This window comes from Cornus florida, unplaced genomic scaffold, assembly GCF_030987335.1.
Source record: "Cornus florida cultivar Cherokee Brave unplaced genomic scaffold, ASM3098733v1 CherokeeBrave_3.0.0_Hap2_Chr03, whole genome shotgun sequence".
NCBI lineage: Eukaryota > Viridiplantae > Streptophyta > Magnoliopsida > Cornales > Cornaceae > Cornus > Cornus florida.
Genome location: NW_026775573.1, coordinates 45054440 through 45080824, shown reverse-complemented (window position 1 = coordinate 45080824; position 26385 = coordinate 45054440). Strand labels below are relative to the sequence as shown.

General features: G+C 36.1%; 2 protein-coding genes across 2 annotated transcripts; one reads left to right on the top strand and one right to left on the bottom strand.

Moving 5' to 3' along the window:
• Window positions 1–2099: 2099 nt before the first annotated feature.
• Window positions 2100–2826, bottom strand: LOC132300408 (uncharacterized). Its single transcript, XM_059797450.1, has one exon. The coding sequence runs from the start codon at window positions 2720–2722 to the stop codon at window positions 2273–2275; it is 450 nt and encodes a 149-aa protein (XP_059653433.1). The 5' UTR covers window positions 2723–2826; the 3' UTR covers window positions 2100–2272.
• A 3312-nt stretch (window positions 2827–6138) lies between these two features.
• LOC132300407 (transmembrane emp24 domain-containing protein p24delta3-like) lies at window positions 6139–18474 on the top strand. The gene is made up of 4 exons (XM_059797449.1): window positions 6139–6566; window positions 16756–16968; window positions 17983–18059; window positions 18177–18474. The coding sequence occupies exons 1-4, from the start codon at window positions 6345–6347 to the stop codon at window positions 18319–18321; spliced, it is 657 nt and encodes a 218-aa protein (XP_059653432.1). The 5' UTR covers window positions 6139–6344; the 3' UTR covers window positions 18322–18474.
• The last annotated feature ends 7911 nt before the right edge of the window (window positions 18475–26385 follow it).

Here is a 26385-nt window from a genome sequence, read left to right as displayed (position 1 = left end):
ACACGTCGAAATCCGGCACGCACTCTCTCTAGGTCAAATTAGCACCGAACGAGCGAAATCCTGTTCTACCTTAACTTATTTGACATTCCCATGCAACATTTTCACAAAAAGACTCAATTACCTGGCCAAGACCTCTAATAATTATATAAATAAAAGACCAAAGTATCCAAGGTCGGTTAACTCATTGTAACGACCCACTCCACCACATAATATGATATTGTTCGCTTTGAACTTGAGCATGTACGGTTTTGCTCTTAGACTTTACTCCAAAAGACCTCATACCAATTGGAAATAATATTACCACATATAAGCATTTCACCTTTCTCTTATCCAGCCTATGTGGGATTATGTACCCGTAATTCGCCTAGTGTAGTAACTTGCCAGTACCTCGCACCCGTCCATAAGGTCGCCACACTCAGCATCTTGAATGCAATCATTAAATTTAGTAATACCCGAATTCCACCATCAAGCACGACCCAATGGGAGTGACTAACCATTGGAGCATGAGAAACAAGGCCAGGCCGAAGTCTTATTCTTTGAATAGCTGTATTATAAGCATAAATAACAGAGACAGTAAAGTAGTTATGCTTCTCAATTGTCGTGACACTGCAATAGACCACCTGGGCACTAGCAGAAATTTTATGGACTTTAAGAACATTAGGGTTAAACTGAACCCATATTCTTCTAAGGACAGAGAAGGAATATTTGTGGATAATATGCCAAGATGGAGCAATTAATCTTCCTAAGAACGTAATCAATATTAACTTCCTGTACCTTAGTTTCCAAACTAGCAATAAACTGTAAGAAATTATTGGATATAAGCAACCTTATTTCCTTTGTTTCTCATAGAAATTGAGACCCTTATGTTCATTAAGAGAGTAGCTTCACCACCATTCCAGTGGTAAAATCTCGACATTGTTCAATAACCCCTACTAAATTAAATTCCATGCTCCATCAAAGACATATATATATATATAATCTCTTATAAATTTAAAATCAATTTTATTTTGATTTTTTGAAAAAATTTAAAAAAGGTGAATCTCTCTCAACATGGACATGCGTTTTGAGTTCTCAACGACTATAAAACAACATTTTGGGAAAAAAAAAAAATAGAAAAAAAAAAAATGCAGTTCCATGGTACTGTCATATATACCATTTAATGTATGGCGATCAGATTAAATAATCTCTGTTCTTCAAAGGGTGTAAATTCAAACACGACCACCGAAATCAAAACATAAACAAAAATATACGACATAGTTTCATGTACACGGCTGGCTCTTGATTATGTGTTGATTAAGGATACAAAATGATCCATTACACTTGTGGAGATAGATGGTTGCACAGTTCTTGTTCAGTTTGAGAGAGAGATTTGACAGTGGAGAGAGGTGATTTCTAGGGTTGCCTCTCACTGATCTTTTGTTTGGCGAGGCCCGTGTGGGAGAAATGCGTTTGATAAGTGGTACCGTCAAGACTAAATCACTGATCTTTTGTTTTGCAAATCAATTCCATCTTGATGTTGCGCTTGAGAGCACCAAATCAATTCCAATTTTAAGATTCATGCAACCAAACATAACTTTGAGAACCTAGAAAACCAAATACAATTCATGCAAACAGTGTTCCCTGGTGATGCTAGAAGCATTAATTCATCATAAAAATTTATAGTATTCCCAAATTGCCCAACCTTTTTGCTTTTTATATGCACATTGCACATGCCCCTCTGCTTTTTCAGAACCAAACCCTAAGTTCAATACTACTGGGTTCAAGTCGAATTTAATTCAAGACTCAACCAAAAGAAGTCATAAAAAAATTGAACTCAAATGATTTGATATGGCCCTAATTTTATTTATTTATTTATTTTAATCAAATTACTATTTATCTAATCAATAAATCCAATATTATATAAATGTTCCCCAAAATCTCAACCTCCTTGCCCATAAAGCTGTTAATTCAATTTTTTGTGACACAAGTTTTTTTTTTTTTCTATCCCAAAATAATATCAGAAAATTGAATAAATGCTTCTAAAATTTTCCATCAATGTGAGAAATATTGATGAAAAAAAAAAAAAAATCCATTATTAAGAAACATTATCCCCTTGTGTATCAGATGTAAAAATAACTTTTCCTTGAAATTTCATTTAATTAAATTATTCCAAGAGATCAATATATGGATCTGGTACTTATATAATCTTACCCATTCATGGATCAAGTAAAATTGACTTCATCAATTACATATCCCACAACATGTTTGATGACAACAAGAAAGGACTCTTCAATCAAGAAGGATGAACCTTTTTAGAATGAGCAGAGAGTCCCTTCCAAGCCGATTTCATGGATGCACCAGCAGAATTGAGTGCAGCCTCAATATACTTCTTGGAAGCAATGGTGGCTGCGTTTTCCATCGACTTCCCCATCCTCCTCGCCCTCTCTGCAACCTGAACCAACCCGTGCAGCTCAGCCATGGACGCGCGCTCCATCTCCTCCTCGAATCGTCGGAACTCTTCCATGGCGCTTTCCATGACTGAGTCGAGGTGGTCCTCGGCTTCTCTCATGGAGTCCTCTGCTTCCTCGACTTCTTGTTCCTGTTCGAGCTCTGCTGCTGCCCACTGCTTGTACGCCTCCAATTCGAAGAGCTTCATGAGGTCATCGATGGTGGAGGGATCGAAGGCCTTGTCTTGGAGTGCCTCGTTTGAGAGGAAGGTGAAGTGGTAGAGAAGATCTTCCATTTTTTTTTTTTTTTTCTAGTGGTGGGTGGGAAGTGATGCTTTTGTTCTGTGTTTGGTGCTCTCTGCAGAAATGGGAGGAAAAGGAGTGGCTAGTGGTATGAGAATCATATAAAGAGGGGTATTTGCATAATTATTTGTAACTTTAAAAAGAAAATGAATTTAGAAACGAGACATAACACTGTGTGAGATCGAATAATGATAATCAACTATTTTAGACAAATGGAAATAATGTCATCATTTATTTACATTAATTTAGTTGTATATGTCTGTATTATTATTGTGATAAGATTATGAAAATTGTTATCAGTTACTCTTTTTGTGTTCATATGAAATTATTGAGATCCGAGTCTAAAGAATTGAAAGAGAATTATATGAAATTATACAATCAAAATTTTGTATTAATTTTTTTTTTTTTTTGAATAGATCACATGAGTAAGTCAAACTTTTGTAGTTTTTTCAATTGTCTTCATTTGTCTAAATTAGACAATCATGTTTTTACCATCTCTTATAATTTTATTGTATAATATTTTATAGTGACACCACCATTTTAGTCACTTGTGTATTATTATTATTATTATTTTGAAAATGAACCAATTTAAAAAAGAAAATTCATGTACAACTATCATGAATTGGGTGAAATGATAGCATTAATATATATGTGTGTGTGTGTTTGTGTGTGTGCGTGTTTAAGTTTCACTATGGAAAGTTTTGGCAACGGTTGAATTTGATCCAACTTTATTCGAGTAGGAATTTTGTGCTCAAAATGAAGGAACCTTTTATTTATTTTTCTAAGAGGGTGGGGAATGAGATGGGGATGGCTTATCTTCATGCATAGTTAGGAATCTAGAGTGGGCCCGTGAGTGTTGCGTTTGTCAAGCACCAGCTTTTTGAATTGTATCGTAAAGTGGCCTTTGCATATGCTTCTTTTATTAATTCAATTGTAAATTTGTAATATATATATATATATATATATATATATATATAATCATATGGTTTTCGGTGACAGGCCAGTTTCACGAAATAGGTTTTGGTTGGTGACCCACCATGAAACTACCGTTGGGCTAGAGTCCAACAAATGCGAAACCAGTAAATGTTGCATTTAAGATAGTCGTTGAGTGGTTGGTGTTTACAATTGAACCAGAGTGACCCAACCAAACCATTCATGTCATAGTCATAACTAATAACCATTTTTAATTTGATATTTTCTAATTACCAACCTTGTACCGGCGAGGGACAACTAATGGAGAATTTTGCTTTGGATGTTTTTTCTACTTTCGGTAGTAGATTGGAAATATATGCTTTGATTATTTTTATGTTGTCCAATTTTTTTTTTTTTAATTTTCTTTTCCAGGCCAGACGAATATATTTAATTTGGGTCAGATCCAGGTAAAATCCAATTTATTTAATATTTTTTTTTCCAATTTATTTTAACATTACACAAATTCAAATCTCATGTTTTTGTAGTGAATTTTCAATTAAGATTCATATTTGATTCGTTTTTATAATATACTTGGTCGAGGAGTTAGGTAGAATCATATTATTTGATTAGTAATTAATGCAACACATAAGAAAGTAGGAGGGTTCACTTTCTTATATTTGGTATGGCGGCATGCATTAACCAATTAAAAGTATTGGGTTAAAGAATTCTGTCCAACTTCTCAGACTTTAAAATCATTTTCTTTTTACAATTCAAATTCAAAATTAAAATCCAAACTTGTCGAAATTGGACTTTGGATTGTACAAGAAATTGGGTCAAACCCATTCATTTCAAGCCCTACCCCACCCCACGGTTAAAGTGAACTTATTAGATGGTTTTGGTCCATTTGACATTTAATAAACTAATCTAATGAAAATTAATATTGAGATTTCTTTATAATAGATAGATTAAAACAATACACTTTTGTGAGACAATTTTCTCAATCGAATAGTTTGAATTTAACTACTCCACCAAGCATCAATGGTCCAGAATTATCTAACAATTTTTAATGATTAAGTCCAAAATCGATGAAAATAAATAAATAAAAAATCTATTCTCTTCAACAACATCAAAATAAAAAATAAACCCCTCTTCTCATTAGACAATTTAAAAAAAAAAAAAAAAAAAAATAGAGTATGCATATCCAAAGTCAATAAAATTGTACAAAAACTACCAAAAAAATAAAAAAAAAAAGGAATCATTTTATCTGTTACTCTCCATCCCCTTCCATTGGAGAAAATATACAATGTACCCTATGCACCGGGCACATCGTAACCATTTGTGTTGTACACGTACACAGTTACGATATACCGTGCACGGGGCACATTGTATATTTTCTTCTTCCATTGGATTTCTCCCATTCATTTCCTTTCTTTCTCTTTTTTTTTTTTTTTTTTTTTTTTTTTTTTTTTTTTTTTTTTTAACAATGTGACATATAAAATCATTCCTTGTAGGGCCACGGATCGAATCGAATCGGATTAAACATAAATTCTAATCTGATCCACTCGCAACGGATTGGGAGATTTTGAATCCGCCATCAATTCGTTAACCCTCAGATCGGATCAAATTCATGAAATAACGGATCGAATCGGATCTAATCTGCATATTTAATTTTCCAAAATATTCCATTTTCATTTTTCAAGATTGTATCAAGATTTCCCACCAACATACCATGCGCCACCAATTACATCCATTAACGGTTCAAACTCTGTTGCCACACGGAGCTTTCTCCCCTTGCTTTGGATGTTCACCACCTCTTTTGTCAGCTTCAGGGTAAGGAGTAACTTCACCACTTTATCAACCTCTTTATTAGGGAGATTTGTTTCTCATTTCAAGTCTCCTTTCCAGATTCCCATATCTTCTTTACCTTTGATCAGATTTAATATTTTACCCTCAGGTGTTTTAGCAGAACTTGAGTCTTCTCTTTTCCTTTTAACGGCTGCTTGTGATCAGCTCATTTTTACTATTATATATATATATATATATTCTACGAATTGTTCACGGATTAGCTACGGATCAGATCTACGGATCGAATCGGATTTTTGACAGACTAATCCATGATCTGATCCGTAAGTTACGGATTCAAAATTTTTGAAGCCGCCAATTCGTGGGTTTAACAATTCGATCCGACCCATAGAATTGGATCGGATTGGATTCACCGATTAGTGAATTTTTGCCCAACCCTAATTCCTTGGGCCTATATGAGCCAATTATTCGTAACTTATATTTTGTGGGCCTATTGGGCCTATCTCTAAGTATATAAAACTTGCTTAAACTTCCAAAAATAAAAAATAAAAATGTGACCCATAAAACTGAATAATCTCAGGGCTGACCAAGCACATACTGCCCAAAACAAATGAGGCCCACATTCATGAATTCAGAGCTGGCCCTAAATCACTTGCCATAATCAGACTCATTGCAGTTACGTTGAATTATTTATTATTCCAAGAAAAATGAGATGTCAATCCTGCAACAAAACACACTACTTGAGAGTACAGAGATTCGAGAGAGAGAGAGAGAGAGAGAGAGAGAGAGAGAGAGGGGGTTCAAAATCAAAGATCAAAGAGAGAGATATATATATATATATATATATATATATAGAGAGAGAGAGAGAGAGAGAGAGAGAGAGAGATTTTTGTAGAGAGAATGGGGGAGAGTGGCAATTTGCGCACTAGGGTGGTGTTGACGTTGTTGATGCTGTGCTTGACGAGTTATCTTATGCCGGTGGGTCAGGCGATATGGTTGAATTTGCCGCCGACGGGGACCAAGTGCGTGTCCGAGGAAATCCACAACAACGTTGTCGTTTTGGCCGATTACGTCGTCATTTCCGAGGATCACACCCGCGCCACCCCCACCATCTCCATCAAGGTAAACCACGTTTGCCCCTCTCCACTTTCAGTTTTATTCATCTAATTTTTCATTAATTAGAATTGGGAATTTTTATTTTTATTTTTTATTGATAAGTATTTATTAGAATAGGGTTCTGGTTTGATGTTTATATCATTTTATTATGTTTTGTTTGTGTATATGTGTACTGCAATTGATCAATGATTGCTTGAGATTGGCACAAAGTATTTGATATGTTTCACAGTGATTGAAATTAGTGTGCTTTTTCAGATTGGCATCGATTTTAGGTGATGGTTTGAGAAATGATTATGTTGATCTAGGTTTTTGAAGGTGCTAGGTTGGGTTAAAATATGGAACCTAATGAAACAAGTTCAATTTTTTTAAGACATTTTTGAATTAAAGACATTTTCTCTGTATTAGTCTATGAATAAATAGGGTGTTAATCGAGGGTACTGGGTGCGGTAGACTGGATAAGCTTAGGCATTAATATCCACAAACTGATGCTTAGGACATTTTAATGTCCTAAAAAGAATTCTTGATAGCAGTAACGTTGGATTGAAATGGAATACCAGTGGCTAATAAACTTTTATTTTTTGGTAAGTATACCAGTGGGTAATAAGCTTGTCAATAACTTGATTTTATACCTAGTTCAATGACAACAGTCATTCTCAAAAAAAAAAATTTAATAATAAATAGAGAGAGAAGTTGCAAAGACTTATTTTTGGGATTTCAGTTGCGTAAACAATGGATATACCATCTTTAAGAATTGCAGGGTTCTGACTACATAACTCGTTTTTCTTTTTAAATATATATCCTACTTCTCACAACCCTGTCTGTTATGGTATCCTCTTGGGTGAGCTTTTTATCCATTGCCTTTAGGGTTATTCTCATGGATCATGTGTTTTATTTTGCTAAAACTTTTTTTCAAAGGATCAAAATGTCCTCGTGGAAACTCACAAAGTCAATAGGGATTGTAATATTAATATGAATGTCCAACAAGATCTATTATGTTATGGACTTATGGTTACTAGTGCATCTACACGGTAGCTTTACTAGATCTTTATTGAGTCAAATATTCTGAGTTTTATATCATTTGCTGCCAACTATAAGCTTACTGTAACTTGGTCATGTGTGCCGTGTCCAAACTCTGAAGAGTGTATATAATTTCAGCCTTTTATATTAGTTGGAATTATTGAGGCTGCTTGCAGACATTCGTTGCCTTACTAACTTGTAGTTCCATTGTTCTTTGAAAGGTTGAGTTTAGTTTGTTGAATTGTGTTCTATCTATTATGATTAAGGTCTTTGTGAGGAGTCCCTTCTTGCTTTTGTATCATCATGGTGAAAAGGTTTGAATTTGGTAAGAGGGTGTGAAGGTTTGAATTCAAGGTTCACTCACATTTTACTTTAGTACATAAATGCAAATGTTTAAAAAGGCACCTGCATCCCACATGGGCTAGGTGCTTTCCAAGTGGTTATGGGCAGTTTTGGGCCGTTGGCTGCAGATGTTGGCCATTCCATCAGACATATATTTACATGGTTTTCCAGACAACTGTTTAGGCATGTGTGGAAGCTTTAAACAACCAAGCTAGCGTAGTTGTGGGGAGAATTGCACTAGACCCTTGTGCAAGATGCAGGGAAGTGCTAACATCACAACAAGGTTTAGTGGCTAGTGTAGTTGCACTAGCACAAACTTAGTAGCGTCAACTGGAAAGATTGTTTGATAGACACTAGGAACACCAACACACTCTAGGGCTTGAATGCTTGATATTCCTAGTATCTTGCAATGTCCCCTGCAGTTGGCCATAATGGTAATTGGGATCTCAGTTAGGTTATTATTGTACGTGGAGATAATGGGAGGTCTTAGGGTGGTGTGGGGCATAATTATAGCGGTTTGGGGGTTGGATGTGAAAAATGGTGTTATTATGGCAATGCAGAATGGTTTTGGTGGTGGTTGATGGAGGGTTTGGTTATAACAGTAATTGGTGGTGAGAGACAAAGAGAAGGTGGTCGAATTATGTAGTTGGAGGAATAAGTAAGAGATGTGGAAATGGTCTTGTTTAAACCAAAGAAGAATACTTCCAGTAAGGAGGAACTTCTTTCTGATAGCTAACTTGGCATGATATGATTGGATAATATTAGTACATTTGGTATCAATTTGTCCTACTCCTACCTAAAAAATAGGTTTATTTTTTACCTTATTTATTTTCAATATTATAAATGGACACACGGTCCAATAATATCATGACTTATCAGCTGTAAGGAGGAGGTTCCTCCTTATGGGCAAGGAGGGAAGTATTGTGCCTAACAAACTGGGTTGACTTTTACATTGCATTATGGGGGAAAATCATAAAAGAAATGCTCCATTACAACACTACTCTAACCAAGAAGCCTTTCTTGCACCAAATGGAATGGATTGAAAAAATAATGGTGGTCTTCTATATGCCTGGATAACATCTAAGAAACAGCCTGTCTAATATCGTCTCCGAAAGCTTTGGCTGCCACGTACCAACAACTCTGATTGCATTATAAACTGCCAACCCCATGAAAGAGCTTAACTAATAACACACTGGTGGCTAAGAGCCTTCCCTGACTCTATAACATTCAATTATAGCCACCTTTTCAAGTATAGTTCAAGGAATATAGTAAATTGTTCATTTTAAAGAGTCATCCTTCCTCCCTACAACTAATATGAATAATTGTGATGAAACTTATTTAAAGGCACAATAGTAGCCAACCTTTATGAAGGAAAAAGCACAACATTATTGCAGCCTCTAAGATGGACAGCGGTGGCCAAACACACACTATAATGCATGCCTTGCACATGAACTTGGCCCAGATTCTGATGCACCCAAAGATAAATGGATTTGTAACTGAGAAGGCAAAATGCCTTTCCCTCAAATGGTGCTGAGGCCTGTAACTACCCCGCCTTTTCAATGTAACCGATGAAATAATCATTGAAGTGTCTCCTTCAACCAAGAGCACTCAAACTTTACCATCTTCTCTCTCTCTCTCTCTCTCTTTTCTTTTATAATTTTTCTTTCTATAATAAATATCTTTCATTATTAGTTGCTCCTTGGTTACCTAAGAATCTGTGGCAAAATTAGATATGGTCATTCTATAAGATGCAGTTTTCACACATGGGTTGCGCATGGCAAGAAGGGTTAGAATAATAAACAGCATTCAAAATTCAATTACCTGATGGTGAAAGAGATTGGGATTATTTGAGACTCCTCTATTAGAAAAACCTTTAAAGAAACCCTAACATGGATTGTATTTCATTTTTGAACAGTCTAAATGCACCAAATCACAGCCTAAGTGCCGCATTTCTCAAGCTCAAAAAGAGTTACACCTAAATCCTTGGAAATTCGTAAAGGATTTTATCGAGAAAAAAAAGACAAGTTTAAGGGGGCATATGACATCCTAATAATGCAATTCTATACAAAGAGTCAATCTGCATATTGTATAGGACTAGTGGACTTATTAAATAAATAAATGAATGAATGACTAAAGTAGAGTTAATTGTCTTACAAAGTTTGGGGTTGCTATCCCCTTGATATACTTCATGGAAAATTAAATGCGTACCAGTTGTGGCTTTGGGTCTGCTTCCAGTTCTGTTTTCTGTAGGTGTGGCAAAATTACCCAAACCCGCCCTCTAATTAATGATTTTTGGCTGAGTGATTTAAATTAGCGGGTTACAACCGGGTTAGTTGACAAACAGTGGTGTAATTAGCGGGTTGAGAGTGGGTACCCACTTTCAACCCACCCAAAAATAACTTCGTTTTTGTTTTTTTTTTAAAGCTCATCCAAACATAACTGCAACACAAGCCTAGCTGTCACCGTACCTTATGACTGTTGGGTCCTTATCTTTGGCTAGTTTGGTATTCAGTGGGTCATGCTTCGGTCTTCAAGAGGCTTGATTGATGCTTGGAGAGGGTGTCACGTGGGTTCCCATGCTCATGGTTTTTGGAGGGTGGCGCCTTTTTGCGTTTGGCGGTGCTTATGGAAGGAGCAGAATAGAAGATCTTTTGAGGGAGAGGAATCTCCTATTGGGACTGTTAAGTTTCTTTTATTATTAGCTCTCTTTTTAGTTGGGTTATGGGGAAAAATTGTAAATCTATAGAAGAGACGGTTGATTTTTTGGGTTCTTTGAGTCCATAGCGTCCCTTTTGGCGTTGGCCTTTGTGTATCTTTTGGGTTGCATTAGCAGCCACCCAAATAGACTGTGATTCTCTCCCTTCTTTGCTTTCTCTCTCTTTTTCTCTTGTTTGATCTCTCAAACTTACGAATACAAACACTAGCCACCCAAATTCAAAATTATAAAGGAGTTAAATTAGCCACCTCTTATTTTGTGAACACAACGCCGAATTACAGCCCTGGTTTTCGAATTTAGAGAGAGAAATGGTACAAACCCCACTTCTGACAATAATAAAGAAGGAAATAAAAATTATAGAGAGAAATAGGATGGGTTTGATTGGAAGATGCCAGAGAGAGAGAGAGAAAGACATCTACAACTTTGGTTTTGTTATTAGTACAGCTCGAAACTTTATACAAAATTTCAGAGAGGGAGAGAGAGAAAGAGGAGGAAGGTTTTAGGAAGAGTTCATTAATGGTGGGTCTCTCTCTCTCTCTCTCTCTCTCTCTTGCTAGAGTTTTAATGCTGTCAATTATCTTTTTTTTCTTCTTCTTCTATCTGTTCGCTATAAAAAGGGCTAGCAAAACCCAGATTAATTTTGACATCGGAAAGTTTATATACATCCTTGTAGCTCTCTCAATTTTCCTCGCAAGACTCAATGAACTATGAAAATGTTGAATTTGTTGGCACTAAGATACTAAGTGGAATAGCATATAGATTTAGTCTTTTTGCACTGAAAATCTTGTTTTGTTTGGGTGTATTTTATATGTTGAGTTGTATTTATTATTATAGACTTTTATGTGTTTGTTTAATATTTATTGATATACATGTTATATATTCAACATGTTTTTGGATCAAAATTAACTAATCTATACCAACAAGCCAGTGGCCTAGTGTTACAAGGGGAGACTTGTACCACATCGGATTCGGATGGAAAGTGAAATGGGTATAAATGGGTGGGTATGCAACACTACCCAATAGCTTAATCTTTTGGGTAAATGGGCAAATGTCCACCCATTACAGTTAGTATTAGAGCCAGACCCAATCCTTGATTCGGAATCACGTCAAGCGCCCGGCCCAGAAGGCATCCAGGTGAGCCACCCGAGTAGGTAGGGTGGCCCGACCGCAACGAGGGCCTTACGAGTTCGGGTGGGGGAGAATGTTACAAGGGGAGACTTTTCTCACATTATATCCGGATGGAAAATGAAATGGGTATAAATGGGTGGGTATGCATCACTACCCAATAGTTTAATCTTTTAGATAAATAGGCAAGCGCCTACCCAAGAGCTTAAGCTTATGCAACACTACGCAATATCTTAAGCTCTTGGGTAAATGGGCAACTAAGAAATTTTTTTTAACTAATCTATATATTGTTAGAAATGTTGTGATGTAGGACACAAGAGCAGCCTTAAATAGATAAAGTTGTACAGAATTTAAAGGCTGAAAGTTCAAAGAACTAGGGAAATTTGGATATTTGATAGTAAAAATGTAGAAAATCAAAGGGAAAAGAAATAGAATAGAGCTACGTATTGGAATCACTCCAACAGGGCCTAGGTATCACACCTAGAGAAGGCCTTACACCTTCAGAACTTGTGAGTCACTCACAAAGAAATCTCAAAGATATTTTTCATTCATTCTTTCACTGCCTCACCAAGTTTACATTATACCCTTCTTATAGCAACTTATAACCCCGAAATTACCCATTAATTGAGGTAATCAAAAGTTGACTCTATAGCATAATACTTATAAAAGTAATCACCCCGTAATTGAGATAATCAATATTTGACTCTAGGATTACTCTATAATTGAGGTAATCAATATTTGACTCTAGCATATTAAAAGTAATTAGTACTGACTGATGCAATTTGATCGTAATTGATGCAAGCTACCATAATTATGTAATTTGACCAAATCCCCCAAATTATGCAAAACTCCATGTGGACCCCTATCATCTAGCATGTGCCAAATTAAGGCTTGAGCCTTGTAACATTCCTTTTTGCGCCTTTTGTATATCCTTAAAGATATTTGCCATTGATCTCTATCATGTTGTCACAATGGAAATTGTTAAAAGAAAAAAAGTTCTTTTATATATAAGATGTAGATAATAAATGATAGGAGAGTTGAAGTTTTTCTAAATTGGGTCAAAATTCTCTAGTTGGATGGATTCGGGTTGATCCGAATTCAGATTATCAAGTCAGATATTGTGGATGGGCATGACTGTCCAACACCGGCAGCATTTCTCTAAAATGTACGTGGATTGGCGCAGTTGCAGGTTGATCCATCTGTTTAATGTCTGACCCATTTATTACCCATTGTAGCGGGTTGATAATGGGTTATTGACCCGTTTATGACCCATTCAAGTTGATAATGGTTTATTGACCCATTCAAAACCCACCCATTTGCCACCTCTAGTTTTCTAATTACTCATTGTCATATGTTGGTCGGAGAAAGTTGCATCAATGCAACATTAACAGCCATAAATATTACGGGATAAGTTTACTAAAATTGTATGATCTTGAATAGAAAGAGAAGTAAAACATGATTTTTTGAACAGAGTTCCTTTTAGAAAATTAAAAAGAAAAAGAAAGAAATGATTGCTTGAAGAAAGGAAAACCTTTTGTACTCTCTCCCTTTGATTGGGACTGGTTTCTCCCCATTTTTAGGGTCTAGATTTTTTATTATATATATATATATATATATATATATGTGTGTGTGTGTGTGTGTGTGTGTGTATATAAAATCCAATCCTTCTAGCTCAGTTAAGAAGGAAGGTCGCCTTTGCCTATTATTTTAATTAGCTACTTGCCAAAGGTTGCAGCTTAATCTATTAAGGTGCAAAATTATGCTTATACTTGGTTGGCCTTTGACAAGTTATTAATGGAAGCACTCGGAAAACCTATCCAAAACTTGCAGGCTGAGTACTAGACTAAAAAGGGGTTTATCTGGATATGAGCAAAAACCTTTTTTCCTATAATTCTAAATCTCTTCCTCCCTTAAAGCGTCATTTAAACAGCTGTATCTTTAAGTAGTAATCCAAATAAAATAGCTAGTGATTTTCTGTAAATCCAGGCATTTGAATGCCCTTCAAAACCTAGTTTGTGTACGTATATATGTGTGCGTGTATATATATATATATATTATACAGGTTTGTTCAAACAGTTTTCTTGTCTGTCAACAATTCTAACCTTCACAAACTGTAAAATCATAAGTTTCTATAAAAACTTTTCCATGAATATAGTGGTGGTAATTCAACGTTTCAGCATTTTTTTTTTTTTGATAACTAAAATGTATTAGAAAGCGTTCAAGAGGGGTACGCATCCCAAGATAAATACAAAAAACCAAAGAAAAAACAAAAACAAAACATAGAGCCCTATGGACCCAAAGAACCCAAAAAGTCCACTATCTCATCTAGGGATATACAATTTCTTCCCATTACCCAGCAAAAAAGGGAACTAATAGTAGAAAATTTCAGCGTCCCCAATGGGGGTTTCCTCCTCAAAAGATCTTTTGTTACACTCTTTCCAAATGCTCCACCAAACACAAAGGGGAATCACCCTCCAACAATCACAAGTATGAGCCCCCACCCTTTGGCCCCTCCAAATATCAATCAACTCCCTTGAAGACCGAGGCATAACCCAATGAATACCAAACAAACCAAAAATAAGTCTCTAGCAATCGTAAGCCATAGGACAATGCAAAAGAAGGTAATCCACAGACTCTCCATCCTTCTTACACATACAACACCAGTTGACTATGATATGTCTTTCCTTTTTCAAATTGTCTAGAGTTAAAATTTTACGCAAAGCTGTAATCCAAACAAAAAATGCCACCTTGAGAGGAGCCTTTGAACGCCAAACCGTCTTCCACGGGAAGCTAGTACCCTGAAAACCAGCGAGGCAAAGAAAAAAAGAGCGAACATCAAACCTCCCCTGAGGAGAAGGCTTTTCAAACCAAGGAATCAAGCCCTCTACCATCCGCATCTTGTCTATACAAAAGATCCAATAGGCCAAGGACATCCTCAAGTTCTCAATCCTGGAAAGATTGCCGAAAACGCACTTCCCACATAAGCCTACCGCTATCAAGCCAATAACAGTCAGCTACCATAGCATGTCTATCCGCAGCAATGCTAAAAAGTCTTGGAAACAACCGGGACAGGGGGACATCCCCACACCAACAATCCTCCCAGAGCCTAACATCCCTGCCTTCCCGAACTTTAAGTCTAATATGCTTAGACAGCTCATCCCAACCCTTACGAATATCTTTCCACACTCCCACGCCGGCAACAGATCTCACCGGCCTGGAAGACCATACCCCTCTCCTCCCCAAAGCGGCATGCTATAACCCTCCTCCATAAGCAATGTCTCTCACTACCAAATCTCCATAACCACTTCCCAAGAAGAGCCCTATTAAAGGGGTGCCCCACTCCCCCCCCCCCCCCCCCCCCCCCCCCCAAAAAAAAAAAAATTGAAAGGGCCTGCAAACATGCTCCCACCTGACAAGATGATACTTGAACTCATCACCCCTTCCACCCCAAAGAAAAGATTCTCCAATCTATCAGCAACAGGTTTACAATGCCAAAGGGTATCACATCTCCCCCACTCCTCCTCCTCCCTATTCTTTTCCTTATTTCAACAATGGAAGAAGACGTCGTTTTGTCACTTTTGTGTCTAATTTTCCTTCACATGATCAAGATTTTGCAGCCAATTTGTGGTTGAGCTCTGATGTTTCAGTAAAAAACACTAGGAGGGGATGAGCTCGTAATAGTTGACTGATTATTTACAGTATTTTCATATTTTAATGATATTAGAACTTTGGTGCATCATTATATTTTAGGTCATTATCTAGTGTATGTTCCGTCCATACAGGGTGTTGGGGGAGGCAATTTGGAGCCAGACCTAAATATTGGTTAATTTATAGACAGGAGACAGATCAGTATTATAACTTTGTTTCATTGTTTTATATAGGTTGGCATAGACTATTGGTTCTAGATACCAAAGGTTTCTTCTCTCTCTTTTTTTTTCTTTCTTTCTTTTTTTATTTTTCAGTGCAAATAGTTCCATAGGTAATGTGCTTCTTTAAATTCCTTTTCTTCTTTTACCTTTTTGTTTTTGGTTTATGGGATTAGACTCAGTTTAGTGAGTCTGCTTCCTGTAAAATCTGCCAAGCACTCTTTTGCACACTCTGATGTTGAAGCCCTTTATTGTCCATTAGTTCTAAATGACTTCAACACCATAGGATTCTTGAGAAGGGAGTAAAAAAGGGATTGCCACTATGTGTTTCTTAGCATTTTTCGGCTCTGAGATGCTACAAACTTCATATGCATTCCATTGTTCATTATGCAGCTTTGCTAGAAACTTAGCTAGACTTGCAATATTTCTAGCTCAGTGGACCAAGAAGCATAAATTTTTTTCGATCTTGCTGTCCTAATCTCTATTTCTGTTGGAATGAAAGAAATTGACTCATATATTGTAACTGAAGGATTTAATTTTAGGAAGAATAAATGTATATGGTATACATCCTTTTGGGATTGATCTAGAATTCAATTTCAAGGTAGATGTAATATTAAGGAAATTGGATAACCATGGTGTCCTACCTGGATAGAAACATTATTAGGTTTGCATTCCTTCTTTTGGAGTCTGACCTAGCTACAATAAAATGAACATTCTTTTGAAATTTAGGTCTATACACCTTGAAGGACTGAAAGTTACTCTAGGGCTGTGTCCCTTTTTACCCTTTTAATCTGAGCCTCTCTTTTGGAGAAATATTATTTCATTAAAGCTGAACTGCTATCTTTTGGGGAACTGGGAATTTTGATGCTAAAGGGGACTCAGGCAGATGTGAATAATTTGTCTCCAGATGCATTTATTTCTTCTTGGTCACAAAAATTTCTTCTTGTTAGAAATTTTATTTTATTTATTTTTTTAATGATTTCCTTTGTATTAGGATTTAGGACAAATTTGTGAAACGTAACATAAACAATGTGGCTATTCTTATCATTCTTCGTGTATAACTCATACTTGTTCTTGTTTCTGTTTTGCTTGCAACTAATAAAAATAGTGGTTTGTCTTCCTCTTGTAGGTAACATCACCATATGGAAACAATCTTCATCACAAAGAGAATACGACACACGGTCAATTTGCATTTACAACTACGGAGGCTGGCAACTACCTGGCATGTTTCTGGATGGATGGTCATAATCAAGCAGGTGGTGGTGTAAGTGTTAACCTTGACTGGAGAATTGGCATTGGAGCAAAGGATTGGGAATCAGTTGCAAGAAAAGAGAAAATTGAGGTGAGAGCTGAAAAATTATTTTCTTGCTTTTTTTATTTTTATTTTTTATTTTTCTTAAACCAGTTTTGTTTTTGGTTTCATCCTTCAAAATTGAGAAAAAAATGTTGACAGTTAGCAGCAATATAGACATTTAAGTGCAAAAAGTTCAACATCTAAAAGAGGATTTTGTCACAATAAATTTTATGTTTAGTAACAACTGTGCAACTTTTTTTAAACCTACTCCTAATTAACTTTATCCATTTGTTTCTATTACATAAGTTCCAGGCATAGTGCTAAAATAAATGTGATCAAAGGAACCTTCCTTTTATTGGGCAAATCAACCAAACCTATGAATAATAGTTTTTGAAACCTAAAACATTGCGAAACAGATCATGTAAACATTACCAAGTCATCATGAGAAAAATCGGAACATCTCTCTCTTTCTTTTTTCCTTTATCAGTAACCGTAATTGAGCAAAATCTGAACATTTTTTACTTAATTTTTACAATCCACAAGACAAGCAATAATATGTGGTGGGAAAAAGTGAAAACTGCACAATTTCTCCGAGCAATAATATACACAAAAAAGAAAAGAAAAGAAAAGAAAAGAAAAGAAATAGTCAGCAGGTGCATACTTAGAGCCTAAAACTTTGTTGTTTGTTGTTACTAGTATTCTTTGGTAGCTTTGTACTGCCCTTCAATAGATTTTTCCTTTGCCCCGTTCTTTTAGATAAGAATTAGCAAGAAAGGAAAATAAAAAAACATTTTAGGAGTTTGGATGGCAAGAAAAGAAATTTTTCGATGGAAAACAACTTTCCACTTACTCAAATTTTGCTTTTGCTTTTTTTGAGAAAGTTATGTGAATTTACAATTGTACCCTTTTTTATCTCTCTAAAATATACTGTTTATGCATTTAACCAAATGCATGCCAGAAAATTGATTTTTTTTCCCCCTTGGTTCACTTCACTTTCACTTTCCACTGTTAATTTTCATCTAACCAAATAGACCCTTATATACCTTGATTGTGCCTGTACAGGGTGTGGAGCTTGAGTTGAGAAAGCTTGAAGGAGCAGTGGAGGCCATCCATGAAAATCTACTGTATCTCAAAAGCAGGTAGTTTTTGTTGTTGTGCTCCTTTCATGCCATTATATTGTCATCAAATCAGCTTATCATTATTTCTATTACACTTCATTTTATTTTTAAATTTTTCTCGGGGATTTATATGTGCAGAGAATCGGAGATGAGGTCGATGAGTGAAGCAACAAATAGTAGAGTGGCATGGTTCAGTATTATGTCCTTGGGAGTCTGCATTGCCGTTTCAGTGCTGCAGGTATTGCACTTGAAGCAATTTTTCCAAAAGAAGAAGCTGATTTAGACTTTTTGCTGATCTAATTATGTATTCTGTGACAGGAAATTTTAGAACCAAATTTTTTTTTTTTTTCAATTATGGAGGAAAATTTTCATACCATTTTATGGAGTATCCAACTTTTTCTGTTTAAAATAACTATAAAAAGTTTAGTTTTCATCATTCCATCCACATAATCATTTGTGCTCATTGCTCATTTTTCTGTTTTTTCTCAAACACTTGCATAGAGTAATGCTATCAAATCAACTATATACATTGATTACTTGATTTAGACCATTTTTGAGATAGGTGAAAGGTCAAAATAAATCTTTTACAAAAGAATTGTGTTACACTTGACAACACCCGACTAGTTGGGTGTCTTCAAGTTTTTATTTTTATTTTTCTTCAATAAATCTCTCGATTAAAAGGTTAATAGTAAAGAGACTTTGACTCTTGTTGTGAGAAAGCTCTCTTGATGTTATTACGCCTATACTTGTGCATAATGCATTTCTTGAATGATGGTGGAAGCCCTAGCTGTGGTTGATACTCTATTATGTGTTGTCAACGCATTGGCCACCTTGTTGCCAGTTCTTCTTACACGAGGAAAATCTCTTAACCTCGGCTTGTCATCAAACGCCACTGGCTCAATCTCTATCGGCACTCCATCCTCCTGCAAAAACAAATCGCCTCCGCTGATATAGCAGAGGATGTCATGAATTGACCAAAAACCACCACCTTCAAGACATTGCCTAATAGTTCTCCTGCAAAATCTAATAGTTCTATACTACTGTTCAGGACAGTTCTAATAGTTCTATAGTCCTGCAAAATCTCATCTAATTCAACACTGTTGGTAAAAAAAAAAAAAAAAAAGTACTTATTTGCTCCATGAACGCATATCTTCAGCTGAACAATCTCCAAATTTGGCATGAGAACAACTAAAAAAAATCGACCAGGATAAGCCACAACAGCTTCAGAAGACACTACAAACCGAGCTGCTGACCACTAAAAGGTTTTGAAATAAGATGCAACAAAACTACAAATGCTATGTTTCGAAATCCATCTAGCACAAAACATTTTCCCATTAATCATCTTGTGCACCACAGGTAAAAATCGAAGACCTTAAAGGCGTGTTCAGTGAGCCAGAATAAACCATTTCAAAGTTCAATGCAATTGCAAGGTGGTTGCTAGTAAATGAAGACCAAAACACGGGTGGGATAAGACCGAAAGTTACAATAGCCTCCCCTGATTTACTGACACAACTAGACGAAAGATGAAGTGCCTTGTATCCTGCATCCTTATCTTCCCAGTTATGATATAAAACCAAAATCCATCAACAGTAGCAGAATGAACAGACCACGGCACGCCATACAATGACAATCTAACAGGAGAAGCATGAAGCAACAGACCTCTCAACGTAGAAATAGAAGCTTCCATGAGGATAAACCTTCTACTGAAGCATTTGTTTAAAACCAGGAAACTTGAATACCAGATGTTATGCATAAGGCAGCCATGACAACCATATGAGAGAACCACCATGCAGTTAACAGCTGCAAGACAATAAATTTTTTTATCCTACTATGCTGCCAGCAACTTAATGCACTATATGTCGATTCCCAATGGAACATGGTTCTTTACCCATCTCCTTCAACTCAAAACCCTTTTCCTCATCAATTCTGTGTTGCTTCCATCCATCCAGAACAGTATTTACCGAGCCACATACAACACAAAAATTCCATCTCAAGGCATTCTTTTTCAATGTCAAAAAGTGAATAGAAGACGCTTGGTAAAACTCCCAGAAATTGGAGCTTGCCATTGGCACCCAATTGAATACAGTCCCATCAACAGTACATGATTTAACAAATATTAAGCATCAACACATGGCAAAACCATAATCGATAGAAATTATTTTTTCAATTATTAAAAGAAAGGACCTACTTATCTTGGGCTTACCATGCCTGAAATGGACAAAGGTCATAACTGCAGCTTAGTTCCAAGATTTGGGGAAAAAAAATTTGCACACTTTGTTGTGATCTTGATTATTCCTTTTAGATCGAGGCCAAACATTATGCTAAATTAGACCTACTTTCGGATTCAAAGAAAAGAACGAAAGTCAAAGCGCAATGCAAGTCCACACACTGTATATAAGGGCTAAAGATATCAACAAAGATTTTAGCATGCACAACAAAAAAGTCATGCCAGAAAATGGCACTAAAAAAACAAGAAAAAAAGAAAAGCAAGCGAGTATGCACAAAATACATTTTCAAGGCATATCGAAGCCATGACAAACAAATAGGTGTCTTTCTCCATGCTAGCCCCTTCTATCATATTAAATCATTCTCATTAAGAAGAGAACATAATTCAGATCAAGTCTCACATGAGTTGAATATTAGCCACAAATGAACCCTTAGTCAAGCTAAGTACATCATCACTTTTAATGAAGTGTTAACTGCATCCCGTCTAATATACTAATGATATGAAAACATGTAGTGAAAGCAAATGAGAAAACCAGTAAGATCAACAAAACTGTAGCTAATACTCCACTAAGAGAACTAAATCCTAAGTATATAAGGGATAAAGATATCAGCAAAGATTTACCATGCACAACAAAAAAATCATGCCAGAAAATGGCACTAAAAAAAAAAAAGAAAAAAAGAAAAGTAACGGAGTATGCACAAAATACATTTTCAAGGCATATCAAAACCATGACAAACAAAATGGCTTTTTTATTTTTTTATTTTTTATTTTTAGAGTTCGTACTCACACACACTTGTCTCTTTTAAGACTTTAATCCCTGACCTCCTTTTAAAAAGTAAGAGACTGATACCCCTAGGTCATTGGCTCGTTGATAAACAAAATGGCTGGCATTCTCCAAACTAGCCACTTCTATCACGTTAAATCATTCTCATTAAGAAGATAACATAATTCAGATCAAGTCTCACATGAGTTGAATATTAGCCACAAATGAACCCTTAGTCAAGCCAAGTACATCATCACTTTTAATAAAGTGTTAACTGCATCCCTGTCTAATAAGCAAATGAGATAACCAATAAGATCAACAAAACTGTAGCTAATTCTCCACTAAGAGAACTAAATCCTACTCTTTACTTGTGGAGATTCAAGGACACAAAAACTTATACTGACCATGACCATTCAGAGTTGTCAATAAAATAAAACTTATAAGATAGGTATTTTGATGCAAGGCTGGTATTGACATTCACAGACATGTCATACAGGAACTACAAATAGAAAAACTGAAAGTGAGCATAAAAATAGTTCTGATAAGTGGGAAAATATATCTTGCGTGCTCCTTCTATCATCCTTCTTGCAACCCATTTGCTTTGTCAATTAAGACAAAGCTCTCTGTGTAAGTACTGACAGAAAATGATGCTGCATCATCTCCACGGATTCCGAGATACTTGAATGTTTGAGCCTTTATGTCAACTGAAATCATGTCTTCATCTTTTACCAAAATAACTTCACCATTCCTCCTCAACCCAATAACTCGAACTTCCTGAGCAAATCCTCCATGAAAATCAAGATTAAATTCTGACTATAAAGATTAATCAAATTGGTCCACGACTCCACAACACCGTATTCTTTCATCATCCAAACTGATGCTTTGTAATTGTAAGAATCATTCTGGAACACACAAAGTGAGTCTTGAAACACCGCAAGAGACAAGTTACGAGGTTGAGCTATACTTCTTTGTATATGACTTAGACTTGTCGGTAGCTCCATCTGAGTGAATACTTCAGTACCCAGATTGAATAACACAACGAAGTTGTGACAATTTCGGCCTACGACAACCCAATGGATAGCCCCATTGAGATAGGCATGAGATGGCTCACAATGGATACGAGGTACCGGACCAGAAACACTAATCCTTCTCCAGCCACCCTCTTTGAGAGAATAAATGTCAACCTCAGTGCCACCAGAAATATAAACAATTCTAACAACCTTATAGTCATTAGTTGTGGAATCGAATCCAAATCCAAGAACACGATAACAATCGAAGCCGTGTGAACGGCGTCAGTATATCATCAGTAACACATATCATGCCATTGCAAGAACCAAGCACGGTTAAATAGGGATAAAAGCTTGCGACTGGACGACTATCTAGATTCAAAGGGTACTCAGTGAGTGATTCATCATCCAGATGCAAGGAAAAATGTTCTTTTTTCTCACTTTTACTGTAGTGCTTAAGGAGAAGTAGGTGAGTGTTGTTGATGTTGTTCAAATGTGTTGAACGATTGAACCAAAAGGTAACAAAATTTTCACTACGGATCAGAGAACACCAAGATTTACATACGCACCTGATTCGAAAAAAAGTTCTCGCGGGTAGTCTAACCAGAATTTCCATCATCACTTCGTCCGGTATGTTGTCGACATTGTTAATCAACGATTCTAGGACTAGGTTTTTGAAAGCTACGCTTAAACCCTAGAAATAACGGCAAGAAGGTATTCTAGGGTTTTTGAAAGCTGCTATTAAATCCTGGAAATAAACCCAAGAATGAGAAAGCAGCTAGCGAAAGCAGGGAGTGTGATCCGAGGCTGCGAAGTTCCAAATAATATCTAAACAGAGAAAACCTAGAGTTTACCATTTTCCTTAACTTCTATTGTCCGGCGATTTTGGTGGGGTTCCCAGAATGCCTCTAAGAAATTACGTTGGGCGCAGTGGGATGATCTATGTATAAGCAACGATGATGGTGGTTTGGGCTTCCGTGATTTTGAAAGTTATAATATGGCACTTGTAGCTGAACATGGGTGGAACTTTCAAGTGCAAAAACAAGGGTTAGCTTTTCGGTTGTTCAAAGCTAAATATTTTAAGCATTGCTCTTTTTTACAAGCTTCCCTCAGGAATAATCCATCTTGGGCATGGCGAAGCATTTGGTTCACACAGCGTCTTTTGAAAGAAGGAACTCGTTGGATCGTTGGAAATGGTCAGTGTATTGATATATGGTTTGACAAATGGATTCCCAATTTTGCAGGTACGCTTCACAAGCCCTCATCCCCTGTCCCCAGAAAGTTTCTCAACTTGATCCTTCTTCAAACACTTGGAATATGCATGAGGTGGTTAAATGGCTCCCTCCTTCGGCTGTTAATTATATATCCCACTGTTATTTTAGTTTCTTCAATTTAGAAGATAAACAAATTTGGGCCCCGGATCCGAAAGGTATTTTTTCGGTTCGCTCAGCCTATTATCTTGCTACTAAGTTTTTGAAAGGGAGGATTTTTGCGCATTCTCAAACAGATGCTGGCGATCATTTACCAGCTTCTTCCACTAATATGTGGCGTGGAATTTGGAAGTGCAAAGCTAAAGAGAAAATTAAGATCTTTGTCTGGAAATGTTGCAAAAATGCTCTTTCAGTTTCAGTTAACCTTGTTTCCCGTGGAATTGGTATGGATTCTACATGTCAAAGATGTGGTCTTGCAGTAGAGAATTTAGTTCATCTGCTTTTTTCATGCCCCATATCTGTTCGTGTTTGGAAACTGTCGCCGTTTCGATTTGATTTTTCTTTCACTCAGCCTTCTTCTTTTCCAGAGTGGTGGAGGAGCTTAATTTCTTTCTGGGGCATTTCAGCTGAAGGCCTTAAAAATCTTGGTGTTGTTGCTACTTTTTGTTGGCAAATTTGGAAATCTCGAAACTCTGTTATTTTTAATAATGAACGTTGGGATGATATTCGGATAGTAAATTCCGCCTGTTATCTATTTTGGGAATTTTTGGACGCTTTGGAGTCGGGCCACCCTCTATCCTTGGTTTATGTCACAAAGACTATCCCTTCTCTCCCTTCCGACTTGGGATGGACCCTCCCTTATGTTGGTGAAATCAAATGTAATATGGATGCCTCGTTCTCTTCTGATTCCCTTCAGGGTGGTGGTGGGGCTGTGTTTCGTGATGATCAAGGGTCTGTATGCAGTTGTGTTTTGCTCTTTCAACGCTCAGAATGCTTCTTTGGTTGAAGCTGTGTGTCTTCGTAAAGCTTTGTTGTGGGCTCATCATTTTTCGTTTCATCGCTGTTGGTTTGAGACTGACTCCTTGATTGTTTGTAAGGCTGTTTTGGAGGATGATGTTTGTTCATCTGATTTGGCGGCTATTTATGATATCCAGTGTGCTCTTTAGAGAGTTCCCTCGTTTTGACTTAGTCATGTGCGTCGACATGGCAACGAGATGACCCATATGATTACTAAACTCTCACGAAGTCATCTTCATGAAGATGTTCTTCTTTCTCCTATTCCATTTGATATACTCCATCACACTCAGCTTGATTTACAGTGATTCTGGAGGTGTTTGGTATTTGTGTTGTTTGCCAGGAAAAAGAAAAAAAAAAGTTTACCATTAATATTGAATTACATATACGCCCCCACACCACAAGTAATATGTTAAGAATTATGGTCTTCAAATATTTAATAGTTCCTATTTCTCTCTTTTATAGACATTCTTTTTGGGAACAAAACAGAAAAATACTCCCTCTGTCTCAAAAAAAAAATATTATTTTTGAGGAGTAAAAATTTTTAAGGGGACATGTGACCCTGTATTGTTCCCTTAGAAAGTTATTAACTTACCCTTTCAAGTTTTAAATATTCAAGTTTGAAATTTTAAATTCCAAGGACATATATGGAAAGATGTAAAATACATTGTTTGAAAAAAGAAAAAGGACAATTATTTTGGGACAACTTAAAAAGGAAAGAAGGACATTCTTTTTGGGACAGAGGGAGTAATTATTTTTCTTAAAGCTGCTAATGGTATCCTACTTGATTGTGATGTAGCCATCAAACATGAGATCTTGTCTCACTTTCAAAGCTGAATAGGTGATATACTCACTCTTATCGTGGCATTGAATCATTATCTCCATATATATACATAGTACATACCTATCTGCCCTCACATTTTCATTATTCCTTTCCATCCATTCTTAATGATGATAAAATCTATCGGATGTGGTTTGATAGCCTAGTGGTAAGTATGATACCCCTCGATTCTAGAGCCACGGGTGATCAAGTCCGAGCACAGATCTGGGGGATACTAAATAATTAATATTTAAACAAACATTGAGTACAAAAAGAATTAAGAATAAATAAGTAAGAGGAAAGAAAATTAAATAATAATTCCTTAAATAAATAATTAAATAATCCACTAAATAACAATATCCAAAATCTCTGACATCATTACAATTCGGAAATCCATCATGTGGACCCCTATCCATAAACCAACTGAAACTAAATAATAAAATAAAAATAAAACCAAAACTAAAACATAACGAAGACTCCTACGTCGAATCGGAATAGTGAACGAATAGTCTCTGCTCGGCACGAACCACCTCTATGACTGGATTTGACGAACACCTGAAAAATAATGGTGGGTTAGGCCCACGAATAAGTTCTAATCTACTACATCCCATACAGAGACCCGATACACGTATACATCTTAGTCAATTCATCAATAACTATATAGTCCGTATATGTATAAATACACACTAAAGAACCTCACTAGATTAAAGGGTTGTCTCAACTTAAATAATAGGTAACATGCAAAAACGCACATATAGTAGGCATAAATACCTAGACCTACCAGGGTATACAATTACACTATATCTAACTACACATCCCTGGCAATATACGCGCCCTAACCACTGATCTTGAGACTCAAGCTCATATCATGGCACATAAAGATATATATAGAATCCAATAATTATCCTATTCAGTAATAAGTAATCCCCTACAAGTAATCATCTATAAGTTATTCAACTTGTTCAGCTGACCTGACTTAAATATAAGGAGGACTTAACATTTTAGTTAATCCATTCCTTTATACAAAATAGGTAGGACTTAACTGATAAGTTAATTTGTCCCTAGAATGCCATCATTCCATACTGGTGCATTATATCACACAATCCACAATTGATGAAAATAAAATAATATTACATCAATTTAAATATAGAGATAAGCATAATATAAATCAGTCATGTATATAATCATAATATGCTACCAATATATGTTTAAATCATATAAACATTATGAACCTTGCTAGAATAAGGTTAAACAGTTAGATCCTCCATCAACAACATATATATCAAATTTAAAGTACATGTTGTT

Excerpts from the sequence above, each read along its gene's own strand:
- LOC132300408 (XM_059797450.1), bottom strand. The coding sequence starts at position 2,722 with ATGGAAGATCTTCTCTACCACTTCACCTTCCTCTCAAACGAGGCACTC.
- LOC132300407 (XM_059797449.1), top strand. The coding sequence starts at position 6,345 with ATGGGGGAGAGTGGCAATTTGCGCACTAGGGTGGTGTTGACGTTGTTG. Across the intron at positions 6,567-16,755 it reads CCCCCACCATCTCCATCAAG|GTAACATCACCATATGGAAA; the intron begins GTAAACCACGTT and ends TTCCTCTTGTAG. Across the intron at positions 18,060-18,176 it reads CTACTGTATCTCAAAAGCAG|AGAATCGGAGATGAGGTCGA; the intron begins GTAGTTTTTGTT and ends TTATATGTGCAG.